At 35.9% G+C, this 18,680-nt stretch overlaps 1 protein-coding gene across 11 annotated transcripts in view; it reads right to left on the bottom strand.

Annotated features, from left to right (window-relative positions):
* The window catches only part of LOC121430484, a 152,613-nt gene that overhangs the window by 70,776 nt on the left and 63,157 nt on the right, over positions 1-18,680 (bottom strand). For 10 of the 11 annotated variants that reach the window (XM_041627754.1, XM_041627753.1, XM_041627755.1 and 7 more), the window contains exons 9-18: positions 17,007-17,085; positions 15,625-15,703; positions 14,215-14,285; positions 13,239-13,252; positions 12,775-12,910; positions 11,516-11,793; positions 10,076-10,291; positions 8,604-8,781; positions 7,794-7,865; positions 7,172-7,264 (exon numbers count right to left, since the gene is read on the bottom strand). In XM_041627754.1, the coding sequence (XP_041483688.1) occupies positions 7,172-7,264; positions 7,794-7,865; positions 8,604-8,781; positions 10,076-10,291; positions 11,516-11,793; positions 12,775-12,910; positions 13,239-13,252; positions 14,215-14,285; positions 15,625-15,703; positions 17,007-17,085 (1,216 nt within the window). The remainder of the gene's footprint in view (positions 1-7,171; positions 7,265-7,793; positions 7,866-8,603; positions 8,782-10,075; positions 10,292-11,515; positions 11,794-12,774; positions 12,911-13,238; positions 13,253-14,214; positions 14,286-15,624; positions 15,704-17,006; positions 17,086-18,680) is intronic. The other variant, XM_041627759.1, reaches the window with a different exon arrangement.

Here is an 18,680-nt window from a genome sequence, read left to right as displayed (position 1 = left end):
TAATGATGATGATAATAATAATGATAATAATAATAATGATAATAATAATAATGAAATTAATAATAATAATAATAATAGTGATAATTATAATAATGATAATAATAATAATGATAAAAACAACAACAATGATAATGTCAATAAAGAAATAAAATGTCCAAATAATATTAGGCACTGGACCCTATCCTATCAGAAGTCAGATGTGACACGGGGGGGGGGGGGGGGGGGGGGGGGGGGGGGGGCAGGTGGGGGTTGATTAGAGTTAGTGCTCATAATTTACTCATGACTTCATGAAAAACTGGAAGATGTTTACGAAAGCTTAATCAAATTCTCTACCATTTTAATTTGATGCGTTCAAGTCACAATATGAAAAAGCAAAATTTTGTAAATATACGTACACTGTATAAGGCACAAAAGATCTAGAAATGTTATCCGTTATTGTATGAAAATGACTTTTAGCATGTATTGGACTTTTTTTCTTCTTCATTTTATGCAAACACGGCATAAGTAGTTGTGCAACATATATATAACGTGCTATTGTTAATTTTTGCTATGTGTTGGCAAATTTATGTTGTTTTATGATAAATGCTTTACAATTTTGTTTCCACCATCAGCATTTATTTAATCATAATCATCATTGCAGTCATCACCTCTTAAATCATCTCCACCACCATCCTCACCATCATCATTGACATCTTCCAAAATCAGACAAATTTTACATGTATATATTCAGTTACATTCTGTTAAAGGGGAAGTTCACCCTGAAGAAAACTTTGTCGTAAAAATAGCAGAAAAAATAGTAAAAAATATTGGTGAAGTTTTGAGGAAAATCCGTTGAAGAGTAAAAAAATCATTAGAGTTCAAAGTTTTGGATTTGTGACGTCATAAACGAGCAGCTGCCCCATGTGTTATGTAATATAAAATGCATGAATTTCAAATTTTTTATGGTTCCTGATGTCTTAATTTTGTTTTCTATTCATGATCGGGTGTGAAATGATTTGTATATTGATATACAAAAGGAACAGTGAAAACCATTTTCAATTTTCTGAGAAAATGACATTTCATTGAATTTTTACCATTCGCTATGTAGGAATTAGCTGCTCGCATATGACGTCACAAATCAAATGTGACTCGGCATACCGAAATGAGAGAGAAGTCGCAAATGAAAATTCCTAGAAATTCGACAAACTAATAAAAAAGTCAAAATTTTGAAGATTTTTTTTTTTCATTTTTAGATTCTTCCATGTTTCATAATTACTGTGTGAAAAAAATGAGTGAATTTGATGACGGGAAAGTGATAAAAAAACAGTTTTTCTGCGAGTGTTTTTTTTCGGTCAGTTCGAAATTTTTTTTATACTTGGCACGCTCGATTTCATCGAATTTCGCTTCATACTAAGCTCCGCCCCTAGCAACGTAACGCCATTGTTGATTGGCTATTCATTTAAACTCAAGTACAGCTGGCGGCGTCCGCCGACCGTCCGCTCGATCGATCGGTTCAATGAGCCTCAAAAGAAAGATCAAAAGCATCGCTTTCAATAGGTATTCTGAAATTGAAAAGGGGGCTTCTGAAAGTTAACAAACGGGATTCAACTTCTAAAGGGCTATTTTTGTAATAATGGTAGTTGGTACTAGGCGGGGGCGTTAGCGATAGATTGATAGGCCTACCTGATTTAGAGTGTATAGCTAGCTTGTCTCGCGAAAAAGGTCATGCGTAAACGCAAAGTGTTTATATAACACGGTTTGTTGGCGAGGATTAATTTCATAAAACATAACATGGACGTGATGAAGATTCTCTTATTATTTGCAAGTGATCGGGATGTTTCGATGAGAAAACTCTAATTTCAAAATAAAGGGTTTAAAATACATAAAAGTGTTGTATGTTCGCGAATGTGGGTTAATTGATCTGCAGTATATCATTAACAAAAGAAAAAAAGTTCATCATGAAAGCTTTGTGGGCTTTATTATTTCCAACTATTTTTGCCTTCAATTTTTTTATCATGTTTGAATGAACGATAGAGAAAGAAATAAATGTCAGAACTTCGACAACTGAGGCACGGATCCAGGGGATGGCACGTCCCCCCCCCCCCCCCCGAGAAGAAAAAAAACAAAATTTGTAATGTAAAAATGCCATTGAAGCCGAGATGTACCCCTTTTTGAAATCGAAGACTTCTATTCTTTTTTTTTTGCTTGTCAGTTTTTTGGCGGGTACGAAGTATTAAAAAAAAATATCCTTTTTTGGTAAATCCTGGATCCGCCCCTGACTTTGACCAATGAAATATGGGACCATGCAGTAGGCCTGCATTTTTAATTTTTGGATAATGGTATACGGGACTTACGATATTGATTGAAAATATTAGTCATTTAAAATACACCTATTGAAATTATCATTTCCTAAAAGTCATTGTCATGTTGTCCCATTCGACTTTGCCCAGATCTATTCTCTCTTTCCCTCTCTGTTATTCTCTTACCTTCTTCTTTCGTCTTTCTTGTGTTTTATTTTTTCCTTTCTACTGCTCCCCCTTTTCGTTCGCAATTTTCTTTCAGATCAGTCGGTCTCTTCTTTCTAAATCTCCCCCCCCCCCCTTATTCTTCCTCAACCCCTTTCTCTTCTTTAATCTTATTCGTTAATTCCTCTTCTGTTTTCCGTTCTTTTCCCCTTTCGATCTCTTTTTTTTCTATGTCGATTATTTTCTCCTCTTTTTTCTTCTCTCTGCCCTTTCTTCACCCTCCACCTTTCCCCCCTAATTTCACCTTTTCTTTTTCGTTTCACATAATTCTGTTTTTCGTTCTTCTCTCTTTTTGCCGGTTTTTCTTTCTTCTTTCCTTCCGTCTTTTCTCCCTCCCTCACCCATCGCCTCATTCCTCTTCCTTTTATCTTCGTTCCTCCTTAATAATTTATAATATTATTTTTGTTTTCGTTCTCCCTCTCACCTGCTCATCCCCACGATCTTATTCCTGCCCCTCCATTTCTATTTTCTTCCTCTTTACCTCTTTTCTTCCCCCTTTCCTTCTTTCTCTTTCTTGCTCATCCGAACGTCTTATTCCTCTTCTTTTCCCCTCTTATTTTTTGTTGTTCTATATCCTTCTTCTCCCCGTTCGATCTTCTATTTTTTTTATATATATCACAGCCGTTCTTTATTCTTCCTTGCCACATCCATCGTCTTTTCCTCCACGCCCTTTTTCTTCTTGTTCTTATCTTTGTTTTATCCTCTTCATATTTCGGTTTATCGTTCTTTCCCAGTTTGATCTTCTCTTTTGTGTGTGTAAGCAATTTCGTATGCCAATTTCTACCCCCAAATGCCATCACAAACGTGTTCTGTACGTGCAGCCCATTTCACACCCGAGAATTAAGGGCCCGTTTTTATTCCGTTAAAGGGACCCCTTTGCTTTCTGATATAGGTGACCTTTCTCTTATCAGTGCCCCTTTTACCCAAATAAAGTGCCCCTTACCAACACGCTGTGCCTCTTTCACCTGGGAAGGACAAGTTTTGTCACGGTGTATAACGAGTGCCCCTTTTAAACAAGAAATAAAGCAATATTCTGAGGGAAAAAAATAATCATACGTGCATTAATAAGTTTCATGAGTCAGGTGAGTGGGTAGATGAGTACAGATGGGGGATTATCCCCCCAAAAAAAAAAAAAACAACAACAAAAATCACAAGCAAGAAAAAAGAAAGAATAAGAGAAGGAAAGAGAGATATGACATTATTCTGAATAGGCCTATGTAAAAATCTAACACAAATTGGATTTTCGTTAGAAAAAAAGTTGATATTTGCTCGCTCGCAGCGTCGATACTACAGCCAATTAAAAAAAAAAATTCGCTCACCACACTACTGTAGATGCCTTTCTTTTAAAAAAAAAAGATTTAGTTCCCTTTTAACGAGAAGGTGCCATTTTTCCTAGTGCCCCCCCCCCTCCCTTCAAATTCGCTCCAACGCCCCTGAAGTAAAGTGCTTCAAAGGGCTTGTCATTATAATTTTTTATCTACATAAAATCAAAAGCAATAGAACGGGCTGTGACAGAGAAATAAAAACAAAGGATCCCCCTTATCCTTTCATTCCCGCCCGTGCTTTAAAGAGATTTTAATGTGTGTGCCTTTTAATTATCTTATTTTATCCAAGAGTTTATATGCTAACTAAGATTTCGCCGGTTTGACGGTTAGTAATGGCGAAATGAAAGCCAAGCACAAGAACTGTGAATTGTTTCTGTAGAAGGATCACAGGAGATCAGCGCTTTGTAACTTTGGAAAAAGCTCTTAACAAGAAGTAATTATCATTATTAACCCAAGCTCACAACCCGTAGTTTGGGCGGCCAGAACCCCGTAACACAAAGGCTAACGATCAATTGTGAATACGAAAGTACAATTGGTTGGTGCCGTAATCACCTTTACAGTATAAACAGACCGCGCCGGCGCTGGGCGGCCGGCCGTCGGATCGACCGTTGTCTGGATTTTGTATGTTACTCGCGGGCTACGTCCGGGCTTTTGTTATTTCAAAACGTGCTAAGTGTCGATCATCAACTCAGAAATGGCGTGTTCAGTGCGATATCAAAAGTCGAGACTGCTTTTAAAGACGGATTATTGTAGCTTTTTAATCAGTTCTCGCACAGTTATCATCGTATGCATACAATATTATTCGTCTTCGTTCAAACCGAGTTATTCAACAAGCAATTCCGTGTTTCGCCTTCGCTTCGGTACACTGGGACAAGGAATAAGCGAAAAACGGGGGTGGAGAATGATGGGAAAGATAGAATCACTTTAACCTTTTTTCATTATACCTTTCTGTATTTTGTTCTAATTTTGAATAATTTCAATGCTGTATACCCCCCCCCATAATGGGTACGATATTGAACCCATTTATTGAACAAATTATTCGCGTTTTTACTCACACTGTCTCAATCTAACTTAAATATTAATAAAACATGAGCACATAAGTAAAGGTGAGGTACGAATTATTTTGAAGGCCCATCTTCCATTTTACAAGGGATATTTTTTTAGAACATGCGGTTAAAGTTTAGGTCATAATGACACGCTTGATAGACTACATGTCACGAGTCCGGGTAAGAGTAAACGCCATCGACATTCAAACAAGCCGATGGCACAATCCCTCCTCCATGGTTTTAGGTCCAACTTTTTAACCCCGCCTTTTATTTCATTAATAAGGGAGATCATGGCATTCTTTTTTTCTTTCACGAAGATTATTATAAAACCCCGGTTTAACCAATGATGTGTACGTAGGCGATAATTGATTGACGTGGAACGTTGTTTCGTCTTGCAGTCGCACGTGACTAGCAAGTTGACTATTGTTCTCAATGCAGCCTCCTCATTGGTTAATCGTTTCGCCTTTTTTGGCACGCGGTTACTAGGGCCTTTCGGTTAGCTCGGCGGTGGCAAAATATATTTTTTTCATGGAGCAGGGTCAAAACGGAAGTCAAACTTCGAAGGCGTTTTTCTCTTGATTTTTATTTTCAAGAGCCCAATTCTTCCTCCATTCTAAAGCTAATATCTCCACTAATATTTACTCCTAAGGGTCGAGTGATATATCAAATTAAAGGTAAAGAAACTGGGAATAATAATCACTAAAAAAGTTGGATTTGAAAAATTCCGACTTGTCTCTCATTTCGGTATGCCGAGTCACAAATAATTGAAATTCTAATAACTTTTTAATTATTTGATGGATTTTTCTCAAACCTTCGGCAATATTTTTTATTATTTTTTCTGCTATTTTTACAATAAACTTTTTGTCAGGGTGAACTTCCCCTTTAATCGTTTAAGTTACATTATTCTGTACACTAAACAAGAATATTTTCGGATCCTCATTCAAATTGCATACCTACATGTATGGTTGAGTTAATACTTTACATCAATAAATGTCTAGTAATTTCAGGAAAACTTCTTATTCATTTACAGCAATTTTCCTTGATGATTCTTTGCAATATTTCATGCAAAAGCAGAAAAAACTGGCCAAGATATGAGGGGGCATCATACCCCCCCCTTAACTCCCCATCACAGATCTGCCAACCTCTCGGAATGAAAAAAGTGTATTCTGTGATTAAAAAAGTGTATTTTTCCCCAAAAAAGTGTATTTCATTATAAAATGCGTGGCGCACTCGCTCATCACGGCGCACAAGCTACATGCAAGCTAAAATGTGCAAAGCTCTTGCAGATGAAAAAACAAACCTTTAAAAATGTGTATATCTCACCCTGGTTTTAACAAAATGATTGAAAAAAACCAAGTTACCCGAAATTGCACTGATCTAACAACCATATTTGTGTAAGTTTTATGAAATAGAGACATTAAGAGATGATTTTTCCTAATAAGTTACTATTTTGTACAGAAGAATTTTTTAAAAGTAAAAGCGTACTGCCGTATGTTGGTTGCAAAAACCGCGTACTAAATACGCCACAAACGTACTGGTTGGCAGGTTTGCCCTCAGCCCTATACACCTCTGAAATAGCCCAGCCTCTTCAAGGATTTAGTGCCTTATGGAAGAGAAAGAATTAATCATAGCTTTTCTTCTATTTCAATCATGATCTCCTATTTGTTGTATTCTTACACAATACCCTCGTACATGTAAACATGTGCTGTACATTTTACTTACAATTCAATTGCATTCAAGGTGTGATGAAAAAAAGTTCTTTTCATTAGTTATTATGTTTTGTTAATTTCTGGGGATATAAAATCCTTCTTAACATTTAAATTCTCACTTGAGCTTGCTGCATGAAAAATATAAGAAAATCATGGAGAGTTAAGGGGAGGGTGGTGATTTACACATGCAGGACCTTTCCAATTACCTCATCACATGTGTAATATACAAAAAGTTGATTGATTCAAAAGTGCTCTCAAAACTAATAAAACTGTTTGATATTACCTTCCACTAGTTTCCATTTATTAATATCGCATTTATTTTTTCATCACTTCCCTTTCCAAGTGAGTATTTCTTCTCAACAGTGCCTCAAGCACATCACTAAACTTTACAAAATCATTAGAACTAGTAGGCAAGGTTAGATTTAATATGCTTTTCAACAGCACTCTTCAATGACTGAACAGTCTAGCTGCACTGAGAAGTACATGTAATTACTGATCAGTTTAATATGCACAAAAAATAATAAGTTAGTTGAATGTCAGTCCACTCCAAATCTTGTGCTGAGTGAGATAAGTTTGTGGCTTGTTACCCTTGGTCTTCGCCGACTTTTTCTCTTCTTTCTTCGCTGCCTTGGCAACGGAAGAAATATCAATATTTCCTTCACTCTTCCTCTTCTTGATCGCTTGGAGAGAGAGATGGCAAAATTAAAACAAAATGTGGAATTCACTCTTACTGGAAATAAAATTGACTGGATTGCGCTCTAGGAAATTTTGTTCATATTCTATGTAGCACAGTGTTACATGTATTGTGTACATGATTTAGAAGGCATCAATTCAATATATATTTCCAAACTCATTAAAAAGACCACATCGGGAACAAAGTATAAAAAGACTAAGAAAATGTGAAAAAAAAACAAAGATATCAACAGAACAATACAAACAAATGTATTGATGAAATACATAACTAGTTAAAACAATAGAGATAGAGTTGAAACAAACGAATGAAAATGGGGCAGGCATGTACATGTATGAATTTATAGTAGACTGCATATTGACCTTCAAAGTCAAATTATCACCAAGCTGATGCATTTTCTAACAGCAGAATATGCCAAACATATATGTTATAATGAGAAAGAAAAAAGGAAAGAAAGGGACCGAGTGAGAGGAAGGGTGAATGAGAAAGAGAGAAAGAGAAGGGGGCAAGGTACTTACGTTTCTTAGCCATTTTGGTAGGTTTGGGTGTGGTTGGTGGGGTGGGCGTGGTCAATTTCTTCTTGGTTCCAACTGAAGGATAAATATAGGAAAATCCAAGTCACTTTCTTCTCATTACTACTAATAATATGGTGATCCATTGAAGACTCTTTTACAATGCATATTCCTTTTAAAGTACAAATAATACACAGGGTTAAAGACAATTCACCCCCCCTAATGTAACAAATAATACACAGGGTTAAAGACAATTCACCCCCCTAATGTAACAAATAATACACAGGGTTAAAGACAATTCACCCCCCTAATGTAACAAATAATACACAGGGTTAAAGACAATTCACCCCCCTAATGTAACAAATAATACACAGGGTTAAAGACAATTCACCCCCCCTAATGTAACAAATAATACACAGGGTTAAAGACAATTCACCCCCCTAATGTAACTAATAATACACAGGGTTAAAGATAATTCACCCCTATAATTTCAAAAACAGCCCTCTTAAGCTCTCAAAGTTCCCCAGTAAATTGCAAGTGACTTTCACATAAATTATTACGGCACAGACAGAGCGAAAAATGATTTCTTTTCAGAATCAAATAAAAAAGTAAAACAACTACTCCTAAAAATCTACTTTGACTACTATAATGAAAATGATAATAATATTCATATCAATAAATAGAACCAATCATCAGCATAACTGTTGATAACAATGCTAACAAATATAATAACAGTACAGAAAGAAACAACCAGTAACCATAACAACAATACTAATTATAAAACAAAAAATTACGCTTTCAAGCAGAACTACTCACATTCAATGACTTCTGGATATAGCCTCACATTGGGTTCTCCACTGTCTATCGTTGGTCTGACTGAACCGTCTGGTAGGAATCCAATGCTAAGGTTCCGTAATGTGTTGGACTGAAGGGTGATGTACCCCTTCTCCTTGAACTTGTTTATCAAAAAATGGCAAGACTCATCTCCAATCCCCTAATAGTGAGAGAATATTTTTTGTAAACTACATGTATTATGTAATTCCACATTTCAATAGATTCATATTAGACACAACTAAGCTTAATTGTCTGTCATTAAGTCTTTTCTTTGTGTTTCATGTTTTATCTTTTATCAATTTTTTTCTTCCCATTTGACCGAGCATAGAAACACCAGGTGGGGTGTTTCACAAAGATTTAAGTATGACTTAGAGTCCAACTTAAGTACCAACGTGAACATTATATGATCAATAGGCAGTAGTATGCGCCCAGAGGGGGCACTCACATATATTAGTGGTACGGGGACGTGCCGCTTTGATGACCCCCTTTTTCAGACCCAATTTTCAGTTCTCTAGATACTCCGAATGCACAAAAGTTCAGTTCAGAAGCCGCCAGCCCCACTCGCAAGACTCCCGTTACGAGACATCTCAGTTCTCCAGCCCTACCAAAATTTCCAGCGCGAGCACCAACACGCGAGAGATGCGGTACATCTTTGCAACTCCCTACATAATAAGTAGCCGCTCTATGCATGGCGAGTGCATGCACAACGCCCTATGGTGCAACGTATTTGCTGTGCCGTGATCCCGTTCCGTAGACCCTGTTTTTCACACCGCTTGGTATATATTTAGTTCCCAAGACCCCGTATTTTACCCTTTTAGTCAGTTCCTTAGGAAGAGCGACTCTAATTCATACTTATATCTTTGTGAAACACCCCCCAGGTCCTTGGTGCCCAATCGGTTTCACAATCAGTTTGATTAGATTCTTTCTTCCAGTCTTTCTAGATTTGAATTTGTTCTCGTTAATAATAAGCATCTGGATGCAAAGTTTATCATAATCTGTCAAAATTTTATTAGGATTTAATATAAACGAATTCAATCACACTGGGTTAGAACAGAAATATTGAGGTACTATACATGTAATTTCTGCAACACAAGAACAGGGGGTGTTTCACAAATATTTAGGTATGACTTAGGTCGCACTTAAATGTTGACGTGTACATGATATGCAATGCGCGATCTTATTGATCAATACGCAGTAGTGCGCCTCCTCTTGGCACGATCTGACCAATGTTGTCATGCCTTTATACAGCGCACAACTAGACATTTAAGTGCGACTCTAAGTCATACTTAAATCTTTGTGAAACACCCCCCAGATCCCCAGTTTCTTGTAAAGTCATGCGTAACAAATTAATAGTTTTATGAAACAGCCCCCTGACCATCTAATGGCTTATAGCAATTTCATGGTGTTTGATCACAAGCAGCCGTTTCCACAAATCTAAAGAATCCACTCCTTACCGTTACATTGCATTTCCCATCTTTTATCCTAAGGTACTGATCAGGCCTGGTCAAACTCTCAAACATCCTAGTCTTCTGGCCAGGCACTCTCCTGACCCGCCAGTAGGCACTTTCTGTCTTCTGCCCGGTGGCAATGAGGCCATCCTCGCCATCCACGCTAAGGGTCTGCGTGCGGGAGGTGTAGAAGACTACTAACCCGTTGTCACTGAATGTTCCCTGGTGATGTAGGAAGATACCGGTAGACAATATTATGTTCATGAAGAAGGCATCATAAGGAGACAATATCTGTTTGTTTTTCAACAATATTTGTCTGGTTTGTTTTTGTACTTTGTCACTATAAGCCAGACCCCTATATCACTCTATCCCTTTGTTAGAGGTAAATTGTCAATTCGTCTATTGCCAACTCATCCACTCATCACACGGTCTACCTCCATTCAGTCTGATGCCATTCTGTTCATCAGCATTTCGTCTAACATTTGGTCCAATCACCATTTTGTCTAATCAACATCTTGTCTATGACCACTTCGTCTCATAACAAGGGGCTCGTTGCAGAAAGAGTTCCGTTTAAACGCTAGTCAAAAATCAATCGCAAGTCCAAAATGCACACTGTTGATTGGTTGAAAATCAAGTTGCGCATGATTTTTAGAGTTGCGATTGATGGCGACTTTCTGCAACGGGCCCCTGATGGGATTGTATTAATTTCATTTTCATTCAGTTTGCACAATTAACACAAGGTCCAATTAGACCAAATGGTATATGGACTATGTGGCTATTGGACCAACTGGATATTAGACCAAATGATAGTAGACGAGTTGACAATTGGATTAATTGGCATAAGACGAATTGGAAATAAACCATGTCAGAAACCTTTGTCACTGTACATTAGACCTGTTTGTCACTACATGTATGTACATCAGAACCTTATTTTTCTCAAATCTTATTTCCCTCTATGAACTACAGTGTATTAGAGCCATTATAAGTTAAGATCATTATGACGTTTCATACAAACTAGAAAACAATGAAAGATCATTTTAGTGAGGTCCCAAATAGAAGGGTTCAGACATACATGTACCGCCTTTTTTAGAATAGCCACATACATGTAGCTTGAAGGAAAAAAAATCAAGAAATATCCATAATATATTACAGAATTCCTTGACATACATGTACAACAGATTTCCTTTAGACATTGATGGGGCAGAGTGAGGTGATTGTGAGTGAAAGGGGGAGGAGATGGGACAACTTAAAGCAGACATCATTTTATTTCTATTTCAATTGAATAATAGGGTGACGTATAGTTATATAAACCAAACCTCTTTTAAAGATACTCTTCTTTCTTCATGTTACCCCCCCACATTTCTATTTCTTTTTTCCCTCCTCTACGCCCCCCTCCATTCCTGTCCTGCCACCCCAGAACCTCTTGACAATTTTGACTTAACTCACTTTGACATAGCAAAAGAACAGCTTCTGAGGACCTAGGCCGGCACCTCGGGGATCATGGGGTCGTCCACTCTGGACAAAGGTCAGCATCTGATTGGGTGACTTGACCGACTCGATGGCCACAGAGCGGTCAGCTTGGACCTTGAGTTTGAACTCGCATGGTAAGCCCGATTTCTTGACCCCGCTGGCCTTGTTGTTATCCAGGGAGAGGTACAGCTCCGGCTTTGCGAGGGTCCGGAAGATGCGAACGTTGCCTCTCACTTTCTCAACAAGGAATATTGCTGGGGAAACGAAAGAAAATTGGTATTATCATACGTGTACGTCATAACTGAGGTCCGCATTATTACCAGGTTTCAATTGTACATGTACCATGCTACAAAACCACGGACTGTGAAGATTTCTGTACAATTATAAATGCTCTCTTTGGCAAAGTATTCCTAATTGAAGAACAATAATACAAGAAATCTGCATAATCCATGGTTTTGGACCATGGTACAACAAAAACCTCTTTAGAGAATATGAGCCTGTCTAATCAGTCACTTCTGTTATGTATTCAATGGTCTTCTAGCCACTGCAATAAAAAAACAAAGAGTCTCAAGATAATATTCGTCTTCCTCAATAAATTTGAGAGCGAATTACTAAATTAAATTCAAATTAATAGATTTTTCTAAAGTCCTATCTCTAAAATACATCGTATAAGATCAATCTCATTTTTAGTTTGAGTCAAATCTATCGCAACTCTTTGTTAGACAGACACCAAGGGCCTGTTTCATATAGACTGAGAGCTAACTACATGTATCAATGGCCCCACAGCCAATCAAAATCAAAGTTTGTATGGGAGTTTATAACTTAATGGATAAGTTACCATGATATTAGTCTCCATGAAACTGTCCCCACTGATCACACTAAGGTTTGGAGGGATGGGATATTATCAGCCTGTCCCTCTGGGCCCACTTCACAAAGAGTAACAACTGATTGAATCAACCACAACTATGCAAGCCAGCAACGTCAACATCTAAAATACATGTTTGTTCAAAATATCTTCTACATATGACGTATATCCATACATTCATTGTTTTCTTGACAATTCAGTATGCTCTCTTTGTTCAAGGGATATTGTGCAATTTTCCTACAAAAAAAATTATGACATTGATGGATTTCCATATACTTGAGATTGATTGGATTGTAACTCTTTGTAAGACGGGGTTCTGATCTCTTCCCTCCTTCAGAGTGTTCGGGTGCCATTACAGCAAGATCCTTACCATTTTTATTGGGTGATTCTGGATCGCCGCACGCATCCACTGAGTTGTCTGTGAGTACTTGGAGAGCCCGTCCGCTGACCTTTGACACAAGGGTCACATGACATCCTGTCTCGTACTTCCACTTCTCCTGGTCCCACTAGGTATCAGAAAGGAATCAAAGACAAGAACATGTGATCAATATTTCTTTACAAAATTCCCTCACACGTTTATTTTGTTGAAGAATGTTTGTAATAATAATAAAAATAATTATAAAAATAGAATTTTAATGTACAGTATCTGTACAGTACAATAAATAATGCAAACTCATGCAAAATGTCCATCCCAAAACACACACCCACACACATTCCATTCACAAGAATAAAACATATTTTTAGTTCTCTAACTGAAAATGTTCAGAAAAACAAAGAGTCACACGGAAAAGGTCCCATAAAATAATGAAAATAGATGAAGCACTTGAAACTTACCATTTCTTTTTCAACTGTGGAAAGAAAGAAAATTGGAAGAAGAATGACATTAAAATCAATTTGGTAAAAATATCTCACATAACAGTAAAAGCAATCTGAGAGTAGTGTGTAACATACAATTTAATGTATGTTCCACATATTTATTAAGCACACAGAATCTGAGATTATACATGTAAAGCACATTAGAATTACCCTGAACATTTATTTTATATCTAGTGTAATTCTCATTTCATGAAGCTTTCAGAAAAGGATTTTCGGAGAGAATTAAGTATTTAGTAAGGTACATGTATTAGGTACAAGAATTCCCAGGCTTTGCTATGTAAATAAACCACATCTTATTTTACATGCAGATGTGCATGTGTAGAAAACTCCCACTTTTAATGAAGCACAAAACACAAAATGTTCACGGGCGGCTGAAAACCAAAATAAATGGAGAGTTCCCAAACCATCAAGTTACATCCATTTACAAGCACTTAAACAAAACAATCATTCATTTTATTTCCGTATGTGCATTCGAGCATATGCTCATGCAAAGTGGAAGTACATGTATAAAGCGTTAAGCTCGAAGCTGCAAAACCACATCTCTTTTTTTCTTTCTTGTCTCACTGTCAAATGCGCACTAATGGGGAAAGAGCCTTAAACCGCAAATCACTTTTCCTTCTCATTTTCTTTTTACGGTTTTTGGTGTTAGCGGGCTCTCTCTTTCCTCTTTTATCGATTCATGAGGGAGATGTTAGCAAGCTGATTTCACTTCACTTGGATGATCGCAAAAAATTATCCAGGCACCCCATTAAGCTGATTAACTCAACCAGGGTGTGTTTCTGAATGTGTCATAAAACAGGTATTTAATGAAATTATGAAAGTTCAAGAAACGCTAATCAGTCCACCCCTGAAAGAGTTCAAATACTCTGGATGCATGTGCCGTATATATGGAAAGATTGCAATATATTGAAGAATGAAAGAGATTGATACTCACAGCTAACAGGTTTATTGTTTGTAAAGAGTTCCCGTACAGTATTTCCATCATCTTCACCAGCATCTAACCACCTAAGGTCAAAGTTCAAAGGTCAAATAGTGTCAAAGTTCAAAGGTCAAATAGTTACAAGGTAGGTGTTACATAGAGCTATTCGTAAGTGACGAGCAATTTTACTAACGAATAGGGAATGTTTCCCAAAGGTTTAAGTATGACTTAAGTCGCACTTAAATGCCGAGGCGTACACGATGTGCAACGTGCGATTTTATTGATAGATATCCAGTAGTGCGCGTTCTCACGACACGATCTGACCAATGCGGTCAAGCCTTTCATAACTTACGCAACTTGGTATTTAAGTGCAACTCTAAGTCATACTTAAATCTTTGTGAAACACCCCCCTGTTGTGCTAATGATTGGTGATCCTTCCTTGTGGTAAGTGTTACACTCTAGATATGCAATGGTGTTGATATATTTACTTGAAATGTGTCACTAGTCGATCGTAAAGTCAATTGTACATGTATTTATAGTTACAAACAGCTATATAAAACACCCAAAAGAAGACAAAATAGACATAATAATAAAATTTCATACATGTCCAAGTATCACTATGCTGTTAAAGCACTATCTTCATTCACTAACAAGATATTTTATTGGACAAAAATAATCAACTTCATCAAAATCTAACAGAAAAACACAATTTCCTCAAGAATTGATACTTAACAAATATGCTAGATGGATTTTTAATCAAGATTCCAATAAAAAAAAACATTGCTGCAAGATTTAAAGACTGGAAAATATGACTTTGAATGGGATCACATGGCATTGTACTGAGATTGGCTGTAAAGAAGGCACAAGAATTATATTGGGGGGGGGGGGAGCAAAGAACTATAATGTGGGAGTCTATAATATCTGAAGATTCTTGGTATATACAGGTAGGGAAGGATAGCATCATTTATACATTGTACTCCCTAATGAGCAGAGTAATGAGCTTTGTTTTGTTTTTGTTTTTATAAATATTCATATATTTATAAATATTGATTGACATTAATTGCATTTATTACCAACTTTCACTGAAACATGTATGTAATGATTTCCTTATCATTGTAACATACATGTAATACATAGTATTTGGCAAATTGGAGCTAACAAAAATAGTAACATGGTATAAACAAGGTTTGCATACAGCTACATGTAGTCATGTAGACAAATTACTTCACCATTAAATACTATCAATAATCTACTTGTGAAACTTTACATCATCTTAAGGAACTTATGTATATTATTTATATAAAAATACTTACTGTCATTATATACAAAAAAGAAAAATTCACAATAAGTTGGTCGTTGGCATATACACCTGTACACGTACATATTACGTATTAATTCTTTTGATATAACTGTTTTAGAACAAACCTGTAGCAAGGGAATACTGCTTCTGGTCCACCTCCGTCCGTTTCCTTGACAACCACTTTGTCAAGAAACCATCCTTTGCCTGAAGTCAAAATCATATTTTGGAACAAGATTTAATAATTTTACATATGCGTGCACAGTCCAATCTAAAAGGAGAGTTTCCCTGAGGACTTTGTACGCATTTTTGTTTTCTTCCTGTGAGAATCTTATCTAAATCTGTCAACGCCTCTTCATGATACATGTAGTGTATATATTGGATTTTATTGCAATAAAAACTATCAAAATACAATCACATGCAGTCAAAGACTGAAATATTAAAGTGAATGTTTACATTCAAATAGAATCATAACAAAATATAAACTAAACATTATAAATAGATATCAAATACAGGTACAATAAAAATTCATATAGATGAAAAAGAAATGTACATGTATCATAAATAAATACAAAAGGCCATAAGTACTATAAAGTGTCACCAAAGAAGAAAAAAAGAAGAATGAAAGATTAAGAAGAAAGAGGAGAGAGAAGAGGAAAGAGGTGAGAGAAGGGAAAGAAATTGGGATAAGACAAAGAGAAGGGAGAGTAAGAGGTGGAATTTGAAAGGGAATAAGAGGCAACCTTAAGAATAAAAAACTCATTATGCAATACAAGACAAAAATGGTTACAAGTAAATAAAGTAGTAATTGAATAGATAGTTTTCATTTTGCCTTGCTTACATACATGATTTTTTAAGAAAAGGAAAATGGGCTTGAGACGAAGGTAAATTTAGAAATAATGTACATATACAACACCCACTGGCAACATGAACATAGTGTTCGTGTGTGTATTTGAGTTTTGTCAGACGTGTATCAATCAGATGATTATTTACGTCTGGGATTGACCTTTAACGTCACCATCCGAAAGACATGACCAGGGCTCAAACCTCGACCCTCTGCATCAATTTGTAACTTCCCCACAGCTTGGATTACAGGCGCACGCCACAACGCCCAGTTCATACTAGTTGTAATAATAATAATATTCCGCATTTATATAGCGCTTAATACATCGGAACGACGTCTTAAGCGCTTTACAGACATATTATTACCCCGATCATCGGATCCTTGCATGCCCGCATACAATGTATGCACCTAGTATATATTTGTATTGCACAAATTTCTATGTGTGTCTGCCCAATTGCTCTTACAATACAAAGCAAGTAATATGAAACAATATTTAACAAGATACAGTACACATGTATAATCAGGTCACAATAAAAGAGAAAATAAAGGAAGCATATTACCTCTACAAATTACATGACAAAAATTGACTATTTCACTGTTCATTTGGAATCTCTATAATGAATAAATATAGGTGAAATGATGAAAAATTAGGAAAAAATGTCTGACCTTGTTCAGCTGTGTCGTGACCGATCACAATCTTGTTTACGGTTCCCAAGGAAACGGCTTCCAAACTAAAGACATCAGTCTACAATTGAAAAAAAAGACATTTAATGAAAAAAAATGTAAAATATCTTGAAATAATTTTTTCTATTGTTAGTACAAAAATGCTCCTGTCATTATTTCGAGTATTGGTAAAAATGGTTAAAAGGTAAAAATCACATGGAAATACAAACTTCTTTTCTATTATCAAAGTAAACACTAACTCTAATTGCAAATAAGGTTTTGATCTTCTTATTTTCAATAACAAAAACAAAAGAAGTCTAAAATGTTTTTAAATTTGAATTATGCAGAAAAAAAAACATTTTGGTTGAGAAATGGTAAACAAAATAAAGTTTGGCTTTTCAACTATTTGAATTTACATATTTCATTTCTGATACACATTAGTGATACAAGACTGTTTGTCTATTTAATATCATATAATCAGAATCAGTTATGGGTCAATATTCTATTTTGCTTTTTTCGTTTCAAAATAAATTTAAAAAATCATCTGATAGTAACTCGACTGCACAGAAAATATACATAATCTTTGCTTTGGCATTTCTTATGACTTCATATTCATACAGGAGATAATAAAAACTAAGAGTCACTCTCTCTAGGAAACCAATTTATGAAATCTGAATTTTGACATCCAAGCTTTTAATTTGGTTTTCAATCAACAGATTTCCTGATGACTTATTGTAGGATTTGAGCTGTAGACAGTTACATAATTTACCTTGTAAAAACAAATAATGATTATAAAGGAATGCCACATAACAATCACAAAAAAGTCTAAGAAAGTGGAAAAGAAAGAGTCTTCATTCATCAAGTAAAACACAGGTGGCTCGGCAAGATACTAATCACCACCAGGGTCCCGTAACACAAAGGTTAACGATTGATCATACGCTTGACGTTCACGATTGATTGTACATTGCAGTCAATGCAATCAATCGTAGAAAAATGTTCTACGATCATTGCTAAGTTTTGTGTTACGGGCCCCAGGTCTTTGTTATTTTCAGAAATAATAATGCATTTTTCACCCGCAAATCAGGAGAAAAACAACCTGATTAACGAGGCTCTCCTTTTCTTCTGAACGGCCATAAGCTCAGGCTTTTTAACAACCCTCTAACTCATTAACAAAGCATCATTTGTTGGAAAAAACATTCGGAAATAAACAAGGCCAAATCCTACCAATTATATTCATGTATCTTTTTTCCCATCTACCTTCGACTAAGATGATTATCAAGAACTGATAAAACTATTCTTAGAGAATCTTTACATGTATTGAATACCATACCCACTTAATACGCAGATTTCTTTTCATTGTATTTTAAACATCAAGCTTCGGGCAATCTATATGCATTCCATTCTCTTTTCAATAGTATTATAAATTTTAATTTAACAAAGATGTAGACATTGAAAAGGAAAAATATTGGAATTATATAAGTTCTAATACATACAAAAGCATAAAAATCTATTCATCAAATATTTCTTCAAAAAACAACAAAGTGATTTCTACAATGAGTACCAGGCAAATAATACTTAATAGCCACAAAAAATAATCGTAAGCCCTCACTTACTATCTAAGAAAGTTTTCAACAAAATAAAAAACAAATTTGACTCTGCAAATTAAATAATTATAAT

This window comes from Lytechinus variegatus, chromosome 17 (assembly GCF_018143015.1).
Source record: "Lytechinus variegatus isolate NC3 chromosome 17, Lvar_3.0, whole genome shotgun sequence".
Lineage (NCBI taxonomy): Eukaryota > Metazoa > Echinodermata > Echinoidea > Temnopleuroida > Toxopneustidae > Lytechinus > Lytechinus variegatus.
This window is presented reverse-complemented; position numbering and strand designations above follow the sequence as displayed.